Source organism: Pan paniscus, chromosome 5 (assembly GCF_029289425.2).
Source record: "Pan paniscus chromosome 5, NHGRI_mPanPan1-v2.0_pri, whole genome shotgun sequence".
Lineage (NCBI taxonomy): Eukaryota > Metazoa > Chordata > Mammalia > Primates > Hominidae > Pan > Pan paniscus.
Genome location: NC_073254.2, coordinates 136507328 through 136521324, shown reverse-complemented (window position 1 = coordinate 136521324; position 13997 = coordinate 136507328). Strand labels below are relative to the sequence as shown.

At 38.9% G+C, this 13997-nt stretch overlaps 1 protein-coding gene across 2 annotated transcripts in view; it reads left to right on the top strand.

Annotated features, from left to right (window-relative positions):
- The window catches only part of TRAPPC3L (trafficking protein particle complex subunit 3L), a 51840-nt gene extending 38098 nt beyond the window's left edge, over positions 1–13742 (top strand). For both annotated transcript variants that reach the window (XM_003827569.5, XM_055114080.2), the window contains 2 exons: positions 7048–7233; positions 10635–13742. In XM_003827569.5, the coding sequence (XP_003827617.2) occupies positions 7048–7233; positions 10635–10754 (306 nt within the window). In that variant the 3' untranslated portion in view covers positions 10755–13742. The remainder of the gene's footprint in view (positions 1–7047; positions 7234–10634) is intronic.
- The last annotated feature ends 255 nt before the right edge of the window (positions 13743–13997 follow it).

Here is a 13997-nt window from a genome sequence, read left to right as displayed (position 1 = left end):
TAGTGTAGTCCCCTGTTACCCACAGGGGATACCTGCAACCAAGACCCACAGGGGATACCTGCAACCAAGACCCCCAAACTGCAGACAGTACCAAACCCGTATATATTATGTTTTTTTAAAATCTGCCAACTGAGGCAGTTAACAAGTGACCCATGGGCAGGTCATAGCATAAACAGTGTGAATATACTGAACAAAGGGATGATTCACGTTCTGGGCAGTATGGAGTACGGACAGTGAGAGGTTTCATCACACTGCTCAGAAGCACAATTTAAAACTTATGAATTATATACTTCTAGAATTTTCTATCTAACATTTTCAAATTATCTTGACCACAGGTAACTGAGACAACAGATAACGGCCAGCTACTCCAAAATTGTTCCCTCCACTTCCCAAAATGTATTCTTGGGTCTAATCTGCCCCTAGCATCCTCTGCTTTGACTGTCACCACACTGTTGTGGCAAATGTGTCCTGGGTCCCTTCTAGTCCAGGGTTTTATACTTTACTAGTATCAGTGTGACAAATATCAGCTGATATGTTGATGATTAATAATATTTTAATTTCTTACTCCCCTAAAGGATATATATCTTTTAAAAAGATTTTGAAAATAATGATTTAATGTAATTTTTTACAAACCATATTATCTCCACAGAAAATTATCCTCTTACAATATTCTATACATTAAAAATAGTATTTATTTTTATTTATTTATTTATTTTTATACTTTAAGTTCTAGGGTACATGTGCACAACGTGCAGGTTTGTTACATAGGTATACATGTGCCATGATGGTTTGGTGCACCAATCACCTCGTCATTTACATTAGGTATTTCTCCTAAAGCTATCCCTCCCCCAGCCCCCCAGCCTGACAGGTCCCGGTGTGTGATGCTCCCCTACCTGTGTCCATGTGTTCTCATTGTTCAACTCCCACTTAGGAGTGAGAACGTACAGTGTTTGGTTCTCTGTCCTTATGATATCTTGTTGAGAATGACGGTTTCCAGCTTCATCCATGTCCCTGCAAATGACATGAACTCATCCTTTTTTATGGCTGCATGGTATTCCCTGGTGTATATGTGCCACATTTTCTTTATCCAGTCTATCACTGATGGACGTTTGGGTTGGTTCCAAGTCTTTGCTATTGTGAATAGTGCCATAATAAACATACATGTGCATGTGTCTTTATAGTAGCATGATTTATAATCCTTTGCATATATACCCAGTAATGGGATCGCTGGGTCAAATGGTATTTCTAGTTCTAGATCATTGAGGAATTGCCACACTGTCTTCCAAAATTGTTGAACTAATTTACACTCCCACCAACAGTGTAAAAGTGTTCCTACTTCTCCACATCCTCTCCAGCATCTGTTGTTTCCTGACTTTTTGATGATTGCCATTCTAACTGGCAAGAGATGGTATTTCATTGTGGTTTTGATTTGCATTTCTCTGATGAACAGTGATGATGGGCATTTTTTCATGTCTGTTGGCTGCATAAATGTCTTTTTTTGACAAGTGTCTGTTCATATCCTTTGCCCACTTTTTGATGGGGTTGTTTTTTCCTTGTACATTTGTTTAAGTTCTTTGTAGACTCTGGATATTAACCTTTTGCCAGATGAGTAGATTGCAAAAATTTTCTCCCATTCTGTAGGTTGCCTGCTCAGTCTGATGATAGTTGCTTTTGCTGTGTTAGAAACTCTTTAGTTTAATTAGATCCCGTTTGTTTATTTTGGCTTTTGTTGCCATTGCTTTTGGTGTTTTAGTCATGAAGTCTTTGCCCATGCCTATGTCCTGAATGGTATTGCCGAGGTTTTCTTCTAGGATTTTCATGGTTTTAGGTTTTACATTTAAGTCTTTAATCCATCTTGAGTTAGTTTTTGTATAAGGTGTAAGGAAGGGATCCAGTTTCAGCTTTCTACATATGGCTAGCCAGTTTTCCCAACACATTTATTAAACAGGGAATCCTTTCCCTATTTCTTGTTTTTGTCAGGTTTGTCAAAGATCAGATGGTTGTAGAGGTGTGGTGTTATTTCTGAGGCCTCTGTTCTGTTCCATTGGTCTATATATCTGTTTTGGTACCAGTACCATGCTGTTTTGGTTACTGTAACCTTGTAGTATAGTTTGAAGTCAGGTAGCGTGATGCCTCCAGCTTTGTTCTTTTTGCTTAGGATTGTCTTGGCAATGCGGGCTCTTTTTTGGTTCTATATGAACTTTAGAGGAGTTTTTTCCAATTCTGTGAAGAAAGTCATTGGTAGCTTGATGGGGATGGCGTTGAATCTATAAATTACCTTGGGCAGTATGGCCATTTTCATGATATTGATTCTTTCTATCCATGAGCATGGAATGTTTTTCCTTTTGTTTGTGTCCTCTCTTATTTACTTGAGAAGTGGTTTGTAATTCTCCTTGAAGAGGTCCTTCACATCCCTTGTAAGATGGATTCCTAGGTATTTTATTTGCTTTGTAGGATTTGTGAATGGGAGTTCACTCATGATTTGGCTCTCTGTTTGTCTGTTATTGGTGTGTAAGAATGCTTGTGATTTTTGCACATTGATTTTGTATGCTGAGACTTTGCTGAAGTTGCTTATCAGCTTAAGGAGATTTTGGGCTGAGACGATGGGGTTTTCTAAATATACAATCATGTCGTCTGCAAACAGAGACAATTTGACTTCCTCTTTTCCTAATTGAATACTCTTTATTTCTTTCTCTTGCCTGATTGCCCTGGCCAGAACTTCCAATACTATGTTGAATAGGAGTGGTGAGAGAGGGCATCCTTGTCTTGTGCCAGTTTTCAAAGGGAATGCTTCCAGTTTTTGCCCATTCAATATGATATTGGCTGTGGGTTTGTCCTAAATAGCTCTTATTATTTTGAGATACATTCCATCAATACCTAGTTTATAGAGAGTTTTTAGCATGAAGGGCTGTTGAATTTTGTTGAAGGCCTTTTCTGCATCTATTGAGATAATCATGTGGCTTTTGTCTTTGGTTCTGTTTATGTGATGGATTGCATATGTTTAACCAGCCTTGCATCCCAGGGATGAAGCTGACTTGATGGTGGTGGATAAGCTTTTTGATGTGCTGCTGGATTCAGTTTGCCAGTATCTTACTGAGGATTTTTGCATTAATGTTCATCAGGGATATTGGCCAAAAATTCTCTTTTTTGTTGTGTCTCTGCCAGGCTTTGGTATCAGGATGAGGCTGGCTTCATAAAATGAGTTAGGGAGGATTCCTTCTTTTTCTGTTGATTGGAATAGTTTCAGAAGGAATAATACCAGCTTCTTTTTGTACCTCTTGGTAGAATTTGGCTGTGAATCCGTCTGGTCCTGGACTTTTTTTGGTTGGTAGGCTATTAATTATTGCCTCAATTTCAGAACCTGTTATTAGTCTATTCAGAGATTCAACTGCTTCCTGGCTTAGTCTTGGGAGGGTGTATGTGTCCAGGAATTTATCCATTTCTTCTAGAGTTTCTAGTTTATTTGCGTAGAGGTGTTTATAGTATTCTCTGATGGTAGTTTGTATTTCTGTGGGATTGGTGGTGATATCCCCCTTTATCATTTTTTATTGTGTCTATTTGATGATTCTGTCTTTTCTTCTTTATTAGTCGTGCTAGCGGTAGATCTATTTTGTTGATCTTTTCAAAAAAACAGCTCCTGGATTCATTGATTTTTTGAAGGGTTTTTTTGTGTGTGTGTCCCTATCTCCTTCAGTTCTGCTCTGATCTTAGTTACTTCTTGTCTTCTACTAGCTTTCGAGTTTCTTTGCTCTTGCTTCTCTAGTTCTTTGAATTGTGATGTTAGGGTGTTAATTTTAGATCTTTCCTGCTTTGTCTTGTGGGCATTTAGTGCTATAAATTTCCCTCTACACACTGCTTTAAATGTGTCCCGGAGGTTCTGGTACATTGTGCCTTTTTTCTCATTGGTTTCTAAGAACATTTTTTATTTATGCCTTCATTTCGTTATTTACACAGTAGTCATTGGAGCAGATTTTTCAGCTTCCATGTAGTTGTGCGGTTTTGAGTGAGTTTTTTACTCCTGAGTTCTAATTTGATTGCACTGTGGTCTGAGAGACAGTTTGTTATAATTTCTGTTCTTTTACATTTGCTGAAGAGGGTTTTACTTCCAATTATGTGGTCAATGTTAGAATAAGTGCGATGTGGTGCTGAGAAGAATGTATTTCTGTTGATTTGGGTTGGAGAGTTCTATAGATGTCTATTAGGTCTACTTGGTCCAAAGCTGAGTTCAAGTCCTGGATATCCTTTTTAATTTTCTGTCTCGTTGATCTGTCTAATATTGACAGTGAGGTGTCAAAGTCTTCCATTATTATTGTGTGGGAGTCTAAGTCTCTTTGCAGGTCTCTAAGAACTTGCTTTATGAATCTGGATGCTCCTGTATTGGGTGCACATATATTTAGGATAGTTAGCTCTTCTTGTTGAATTGATCCCTTTACCATTATGTAATGGCCTTCTTTGTCTCTTTTGATCTTTGTTGGTTTAAAGTCTGTTTTATCAGAGATCAGGATGGCAACCCCTACTTTTTTTTTTTCTTTCCATTTGCTTGGTAGATCTTCCTCCATCTCTTTATTTTGAGCCTCTGTGTGTCTTTGCACATGAGATGGGTCTCCTGAATACAGCACACTGATGGGTCTTGAATCTTCATCCAATTTGCCAGTCTGTGTCTTTTAATTGGGGCATTTAGCCCATTATATTTAAGGTTAATATTGTTATGTGTGAATTTGATCCTGTCATTATGATGCTAGCTGGTTATTTTGCCCAGTAGTTGATGCAGTTTCTTCATAGTGTCACTGCATGTTTTTGCAGTGGCTGGTATTGGTTGTTCCTTTCCATGTTTAGTGCTTCCTTCAGGAGCTCTTGTAAGGCAGGCCTGGTGGTAACAAAATCTCTCAGCATTTGCTTGTCTGAAAAGGATTTTATTTCTCCTTCACTTATGAAGCTTTATTTGGCTGGATATGCAATTCTGTGTTGAAAATCCTTTTCTTTAGGAATGTTGAATATTGGCCCCCACTCTCTTCTGGCTTGTAGTGTTTCTGCCAAGAAATCTGCTGTTAGTCTGATGGGCTTCCCTTTATGGGTAACCCAACCTTTCTCTCTGGCTGCCCTTAACATTTTTTCCTTCATTTCAACCTTGGTGAATCTGACAATTATGTGTCTTGGGGTTGATCTTCTTGAGGAGTATCTTTGTGGTGTTCTGTGTATTTCCTGAATTTGAATGTTGACCTGCCTTGATAGGTTGGGGAAGTTCTCCTGGATAATATCCTGAAGAGTGTTTTCTAACTTGGTTCCATTCTCCCCATCACTTTCAGGTACACTGATCAAATGTAGATTTGGTCTTTTCACATAGTCCCATATTTCTTGGAGGCTTTGTTCATTTCTTTTCACCCTTTTTTCTCTAATCTTGCCTTCTCACTTTATTTCATCAATTTGATCTTCAGTCACTGATATCCTTTTTTCCACTTGATCGAATCGGCTATTGAAGCTTGTGTATGCTTCATGAAGTTCTTGTACTGTGGTTTTCAGCTCCATCAGGTCATTTAAGCTCTTCTCTACACTGGTTATTCTAGTTAGCCATTCGTCTAACCTTTTTTCAAGGTTTTTAGCTTCATTGCAATGGATTAGAATGTGCTTCTTTAGCTCGGAGAAGTTTGTTATTACTGACCTCTGAAGCCTACTTCTGTCAACTTGTCAAATTCATTCTCTATCCAGTTTTGTTTCCTTGCTGGCAAAGAGTTGTGTTCTTTTGGAGGAGAAGAGGTGTTCTGGTTTTTGGAATTTTCAGCTTTTCTGCTCTGGTTTCTCCCCATGTTTGTGGTTTTATCTACCTTTGGTCTTTGATGTTGGTGACCTATGGATGGGGTTTGGTGTGGATGTCCTTTTTGTCGATGTTGATACTATTCCTTTCTGTTCGTTAGTTTTCCTTCTAACAGACAGGCACCTCAGCTGCAGGTCTGTTGGAGTTTTCTGGAGGTCCACTCCAGACTCTCTTTGCCTGGGTATCCCCAGTGGAGGCTGCAGAACAGCAGATAATTGCTGCCTGATCCTTCCTCTGGAAGCTTTGTCCCAGAGGGGCACCTGCCTGTATGAGGTGTCTGTCAGCTCCCACGGGGAGGTGTCTCTCAGTCAGGCTACATGGGGGTCATGGACCCACTTGAGGAGGCAGTCTGTCTGTTATCGGAGCTCGAACACTATGCTGGGAGAACCACTGCTCTCTTCAGAGCTGTCAGGCAGGAACGTTTAAGTCTGCAGAAGTTTTCTGCTGACTTTTGTTCAGATATGCCCTGCCCCCAGAGGTGGAATCTAAGGAGGCAGTAGGCCTTGCTGCGCTGCGGTGGGCTCCACCCAGTTCAATCTTCCCTGCCTTTTTGTTTACACTGTGAGCATAGAACCGCCTACTCAAACCTCAGCAATGGCAGACACCCCTCCCCCCGCCAAGCTTCAGCATCTCAGGTCGATCTCAGGCTTCTGTGCTAGCAGTGAGCAAGGCTCCATGGGCGTGGGACCTGCTGAGCCAGTCACAGGCTCGGGAGGGAATCTCCTGTTCCTGCAGATGCGAAGACTGTGAGAAAAGCTCAGTATTTGGGCAGAAGTGTACAGTTCCTCCAAGTACAGTTACTCATGGCTTCCCTTGGCTAGGAAAGGGAAATTCCCTGATCCCTTGCACTTCCCACGTGAGGCGATGCCCTGCCCTGCTTCGGCTCACTCTCCATGGGCCGCACCCACTGTCCAACCAGTCCCAGTGAGATGAACCAGGTACCTCAGTTGGAAATGCAGAAATTACCCATCTTCTCCATTGATCTCACTGGGAGCTATAGACCAGAGCTGTTCCTATTTGACAATCTTGGAAGTGACTCACAAGTAAAAATATTTAAAAATTTCACATCATAGGATCAATAAATTGCAAAGCTAAGGGTGAAGCCGGACTTCCTGACTATAGACTCCATGTGCTTAACCATTGTGCTGCAATGCCTAGAACTGGGTATTTGTTTAGTCTGCTAATAGTTATTTGTTCTAGACCAAGTTTTAGTAATTTTGTTTTTTTCTTATCAGGTCGCTTTCAAGATGTACCTGGGAATTACACCAAGTGTGACCTGTAACAATTCAAGCAAAAATGAATTTTCCCTGATTCTAGAGAAGAATCCCCTGGTGGAGTTTGTGGAAGAGCTCCCTGCTGGGCGATCTTCTCTGTGCTACTGCAACTTGCTCTGTGGGATTATCAGAGGTGCCTTGGAAATGGTAAAGTTGAATAAGTGAAGAATGAATGAAGAATCTCTTAGTCCTTCTAAGGCTAAAATAAGATAACCAATATACATAATTCATTTTGCTGGGTATATTGGTTATCTAATGGTGTGTTACAAATTACCCCCAAAATGTAGCAGCTTAAAAAAACAAACGTTTATTATCTCACACAGTTTCTGAGGATCAGAAATCTGGGAGCAGCTTAGCTAAGTGGTTGTCATTCAGAGTCTTTCATGGCTTAATACACATGCAGTCAAGCTGCTGGCCAGGGCTGCAACCTCTGGCGACTTGACTGAGGCTGGAGAATCTACTTCCAAGCTCACTCACACAGCCCCAGTGCCTTGCTGGCAGTTGGCAGGAAGCTTCATGAAGTTCCTGGCCACATGGACCTCTTTGTAGATCTAATCACAACATGGCCACTTATGCTGCCAACCCTGGTGCCATGTAGGAGGGTGCTACCTGAGGGTGTGAATAACAGGAGGCAGGGATCATTGGCCATTGTGGAGGCTGGATTTTACACCAGAATTATTCATTGGTTTAACTGAAACAGTTATTAGTATCTGCTAAGTGTCAGGCACTGAGTATACACAGATGAACAAGACATAGTTGCTGTCTTTAAAGAATCTTCTGTCTAATGGAAAAGTCAGATGTACAAAGAAGTATAATTAAGGCTATGAGAGGACCTGTGGCAGGAAAAACTTGTAGACTTCCTACGGAAACTCTAAACTGGCTTTTGAAGGAAAAATAGGAGTTAGATAAAAGCCTTGGGTAACAGGAGCAGGAGAAAAATAATATAACAGGTAGAAGAATCAGCATGTCCAAAGGTACAAAAAGAGTGTTTCACTCAAGGAACAAAGAACTTGAATTAGTTCAGTACGACTGACATATAAATTGGGAGACAGATTGTCATGAGAAAGGAGGCTTAAATTCTTTACAGAAGCCTGATTTTAAGAAAAGGGATTCATATGACAAGCTTGGAAATTCAGATTTTTATATTGAAAGCAACAGAAATCAATATAGGTTTAGAAACAGTAGAATAATATTTTGAAATTTGTGTTTTAGGAATTTCATTTCTTTATCAACCAAATGAAAGTATATCAGAGGGAACAATGCTGAAGGAAAGGATTAGGGCACTTTGGAAGTTATGATGGTAACCTCAGGTAAAACGAGAACAAAACCCTGACTGCAGGAATGGGGAGAGGAAGACCATTTGAACAACATCAAAAAGATGGAACAGGTTATGGACTAGGTCATGAACTGGCTGAAAGGAATAAAATTGAGAAAAAGATTCAAGAATGATTTGTAAGTTTCTGAGAAACCTGTAGAGATGGTTGTACTATTAAACCAAGAGGAACAAAACCAAGAGGAGTACATCTGGGCTTGGTAGAGACAAAGTGAGGAGTTCGATTTTGAGCCTGCTGGAGTTGAGGTGTTTAACACATGCAAGTGAGGCTATCCAGCAAGCAGTTGTTTATCCCTGTCTGGAGATCACAGAGAGACATGGATTGAAGAAGCATTAGAATAGGAAAAGAATGCCTAGGCAGAGTCTGTAGAGCAAGAATAAAAGGGAGTAACAGAACCGTAGGAAGCAATAAAATATAATAAGTAGGTTAAACAGAGGGCACAAAGGCTGAAAAGGATACCAAGAAAAAGAAATCAGAGGTAGGAAAAGAAGGAGTCATAGAAACAAGAGAGGAGATCATTTCAAGAGGACAGACTGATTAATAAGAACAAGTACAGCAAAGAGTCTAAGTTAAACCGGACCTGAAAAATATTCACAACATTTAGGAACCAAAAGACCCAGAAGGGCCTTGGTAGAAGCTCCTTTGGGAAAGTGGAGGAAAAGAAGACAATCTGTCATAGATTTGTGAGCCAACAACAGCTTAAGAAGAGGTAACAGTCAACAAAGTCTCATTTTCCCAGAAGCTTAGCTATTAAGAATGGTGGAACCAGATAGCAACCAAAGTCTTGCCATGTATTGAGCTACCTAATAATGAGGCATGCATGTAATTTTAAATTATTTATGATAATTGGGGGAAAATAGAATAACAAGTAATCCAAAAGCATAAAACAATAGAAATAATGTATTCTTCACACAGATTCTCCATGCTTCTACCCTAGCATCTTTTTAGACTTGTCCTGTAGTTGGTGGCCATGAGATCAAGGAAGAGGTGGGAAAGCATTATAAGCGTTTATGGGCAAAGGGAAAAACCATAAAACCAAGCCAATAATAGGATAAGAATGTCTTCCACTCTCATAAATAGCAGTTGATTATATTTGCTGAATGACAGCTGGTATCAGACCTCATGTGTCCCCAAATATCCAAATAGCTTCAACATTGTCTCCCTGTTAATTTATGTTCTGTTAAATTTTGACAAAGACTTAAAAAATCTTATGGAAGAAAAAGTTGAGGATGAATGTTGCTTCTGTATTTCCAAGTGCAATCTATATTCTCTGTTAAAAGGTAGGCATTGCAAGGCCGGGCCCAGAATGAGCCAGATAATTTGGTACACTAATGGTTTAACAAATTGAGGCTGGCTAGCTAAGGAATTCTTAGAGAGAGAGGGGACTGAGTCAGGTAAGATTCAATAAACATCAATTAATTGCCCGCTACACGTGGGCATTTTTCACATATTATTTGCTTTTACTAGGTGCTTTTACTTATTTATCTTATTTTTCCCAATAAATCAAAATAACTCTGAACAAATACACTATTGGGGGTAGGTCAGCAATATCATGCTGCTCTTATATGGACACATTTTAATGAATAAAGAAGTAAGCCCTGCTTACTCAGTGCCTGGGAAATGGGAAATACCTTACAGAGAAAAAGAAGGCCTGAGTATCAAATATTCATGTCTGTAAATTCAATCTTTAATTTTATATCTATAATTCATTTAATTGATATTATTCTCAAAGCTCTCAAAGCCATAAGTGACTGCTAAATGTTGTTGGGATAAGTGATTATGTTATTTAGCTAATGATAGAATGATTTATGGCAAATCTGTTTGAGAGCAATCATTTAAGAATCCATTTATTCTTGGAAATTCTGCTGGCTAAGCACAGTGGGTCAAGGCTATCTCCGAGCTGGGAATTTGTGTTCTTCTAAAGATGGATCCAGAGTTCAGCCTTGCACATTGAGCTAAGCTTGGCAGAGTCTGGGTGTCCCAGTCATCCTAGTTGGCCTGGACCACCCTTCTCTTTGCAGATTCACACCACAGAGCTGACACACAGCTGGACCATCTCTGGAGGACACTCAGTAAAGGGCCCTTTATCCACGAACAAGCTTTTTTAAAAATCATTTCTTAAGGAAAGTAAAGAAAGCTGAAAAAAGACTGAGAAAATTTAGTTTTTTGTTTTTTAATTAAATGACACAGGCCTGTTTTTTTCTTCTTTCCTAGGTTCATTTGGCTGCTGATGTTACATTCTTGCAAGACAGACTAAAAGGTGACAGTGTGACAGAAATAGGAATAACATTTCTAAAAAAGCGAGACGAGAAAAAATATAGACGGAAAAAATGAAGAATAGCACGGAAAATGCCACAGGGCGGCTAGTTGAGTTAATGTTAGCTAAACATGTATAGACATAGAAATTTTGAATTGCTTCATAGCATGAGCTTTGAAAGGTTTATAAATCAGCCAGAAATTTGAAATGCAGGGCATGAAGGTTTAAAGGTTTTTTTTTCCTTTTGCTTATAAATCACGCATTTTCAGTCTCATGTCCACAAAATTTCATATGCAAATAGCTCCTTACAAGATAGCAGGCAGGAATTCCACATCTTACACTATCCATCCTCAGAGAAGCTGTTCATTCCATTCGCGTATGGTAATGGGAAAAAAAAACAGCACAAATACAAACAGTTGTGTATTTGTCTCTTTGCTGAAAAAAAAAAGAATGAAATGATATAGCATAGAGTTTCCTAAATATAGACAGTAGTTTCTAGATACTGTATATTGTATTCCTTAAATAAATAATTCCATATTTCTAAAAAAAATATATGATTTGATTTTTCTCATGTATTAGCTTGGCTTATAGCTTTAGCCTTCTGACGCTACCCTTGATTTGTAATCACCAAGTCAATAAATCACCAAGCTATTTATTCAATGATAATTTTGAAACATTTATAAATAACATTTAATTTTAATTTATTTTAATTTATTTAGTTTTAATATAGCTGGCATCAACCAAATTCCTTCCTTTTCTCATGAAATATTGCTTGATGGTCAGGCCAGGAAACTTCTAAAATAAAGGATAAATAATATTCTTTGAAAATACTTTCTTACTCCAAAGCTTATTAATTCAGAATTTCTACTATCATTTTCATCCTCTAAAAAATCTTCCAAAGGATGTTTTCTTTGTGACCAGAACACATTTAAAATTCAAATGTACTGAATTAAATACATAGTAATCTTCACCAGACCACTGGCACACAAGGGCGGCCTACAAGGCAGCCCAGAATCTACTGGGCTCTGCAGAGAGCCCAAATTGCAAGTACAAGTTATAATTAGTGTGATACCACCCTACGGAATTGGAGAAAATATTTGTAAACTATGTATCTGACACCCTTGTGCTATTAATAACCAGAATATATAAGGAGTTCAAACAACTCCATAGGAAAAAATTAATAATCCAATTAAAGATGGGCAAAAGATCTGAATGGACATTTCTCAAAAGAAGACATACACATACAAATGGCAAACAGGTATATGAAAAGGTGCTCAACATCATTGGTCATCAGAGAAATGCAAATCAAAACTATAATGAGATATTATCTTACCCTAGTTAAAAATGGCTTTTATCCAAAACAGGCAATAGTGAATGCTTGCAAAGATGTGGAGAAGAGGGAACTCTGGTACACTGTTGGTGGGAATGTAAATTAGTATAACCACTATGGAGAACGGTTTGGAGGTTCCTCAAAAAACAAAAAATAGAATGATCATATGATCCAGCAATCCCACTGCTGGGTATATACCCAAAATAAAGGAAATCAGTATATCGAAGAGATATCTGCACTCCCATGTTTACTGCAGCACTACTGACGATAGCTAAGATTTGGAAGAAATCTAAGTGTCCTCCAATAGATTAATGAAATAAAGAAAATATGGTACATATACACAATGGAGTACTATTCAGCCATAAAGAAGAATGAGGTCCTGTCATTTGCAAAACATGGATGGAACTAGAGGTCATTATGTTCAATGAAATATGTCAGGACAGAAAGACAGACTTTGCATGTTCTCATTTATTTGTAGGAGCTAAAAATTAAAACAGTGGACTCATGGAGATATGGAGTAAAATGATGGATATCAGAGGCTGGGAAGGGTAGTTTCAAGAGGAGTGGAGATGGTTAATGGGTACAAAAATATAGTTAGATAGAATGAATAAGATCTGGGCCGGGCATGGTGGCACAAGCCTGTAATCTCTGCACTTTGGGATGCCAAAGTGGGAGGATTGCTTGAGCTCAGGAGTTTGAGACCAGCTTGGGTAACATAGACCCCTGTCTCTACAAAAAAAAAAAAAAAATATATATATATATATATATATATATATATATATATACACACATATATATGTATAGTGCATACCTGTGGTCCCAGCTACTCAGGAGGCTGAAGTGGGAGGATTGATTAAGGCCAGGAGGTTGAGGCTGCAGTGAGCCATGATTGTGCCACTGCCCTCCAATCTGGGCAACAGAGTGAGACCCTGTCTTAAAAAAAAAAGTACAAGAATGAATAAGATCAAGTATTTGACAGTGCAACAGGGTAAGTACAGTTGATAATAATTTTTTGTACATTTAATAATAATTAAGATAAAAATGGATTGTTTGTGACAGAAAAGATAAATGCTTGAGGTAATAGATACCCCATTTACCCGATGTGATTGTTATGCATTGTATGCCTGTATGAAAATATCTCATGTACCCCATAAATATATATACCTACTATGTACCCACAAAAAATAAAAATTAAAAAATAATCAAAATAAATAAAACTGGTATAAGTGATACGTTCGTGATAGACGTCAATTAGGATTCAGGAGCCTGTTCTGAGTCCCTGTCCAGTTCTGTTTCTAGGGGCTTCAGCTGATCCTCAGTAGTGACTGATCCTGGGCAAGGCACATAATCTCTCTCTCTCTCTCTCTCTCTCTCTCTCTCTGTCTCTCTCTCTGTCTCTCTTTCCCCACCCCTTTAAAATCAGGATGCAATAAAGGTCTGAAACTGTACCGATGGGTACAGTTTAAACGATATAAATGACCACTGAAATTCTACATTTTTGGACTTTAGAACACTGCAGGGAAATTGTTTGTTCTCCACTTACTCAACTGTCTCTTCAAAAGGACATTGCAATAGGCATAAAGGAAATAGGGTTATTGGCACACAGCTGAGTCATCAATGGAAGAACCTTCAAGCCTGCTCCACAGAAGACCAGGAATAGAATCTGGAAGAAGGTATCTGACATTAGAAGGAGTATCACAATGTCATGTATTTTAAACTGATGCCTCCATAAGAATTCTTGCCTACAATCTATCCTAAAGCTTCTTTTTAGGATTTTTTCCATCTTCTGCTCAGTTGCCTCTTTCTCATTTATAATATATGCATTCCTCCCAGGAACCCAAGATATTCATGCCTAAGGCCCTCCCTCTTAAATTAGCACCCAACTAGCTATCCTGAAAATATTCCAGGCCTTGGGGTATTCTCCTACCTGTCTACACCTTCCTCTTCTTTCTCTCCTAACCCAACCATCAAAAGTCCCTTGGCCCAAAGT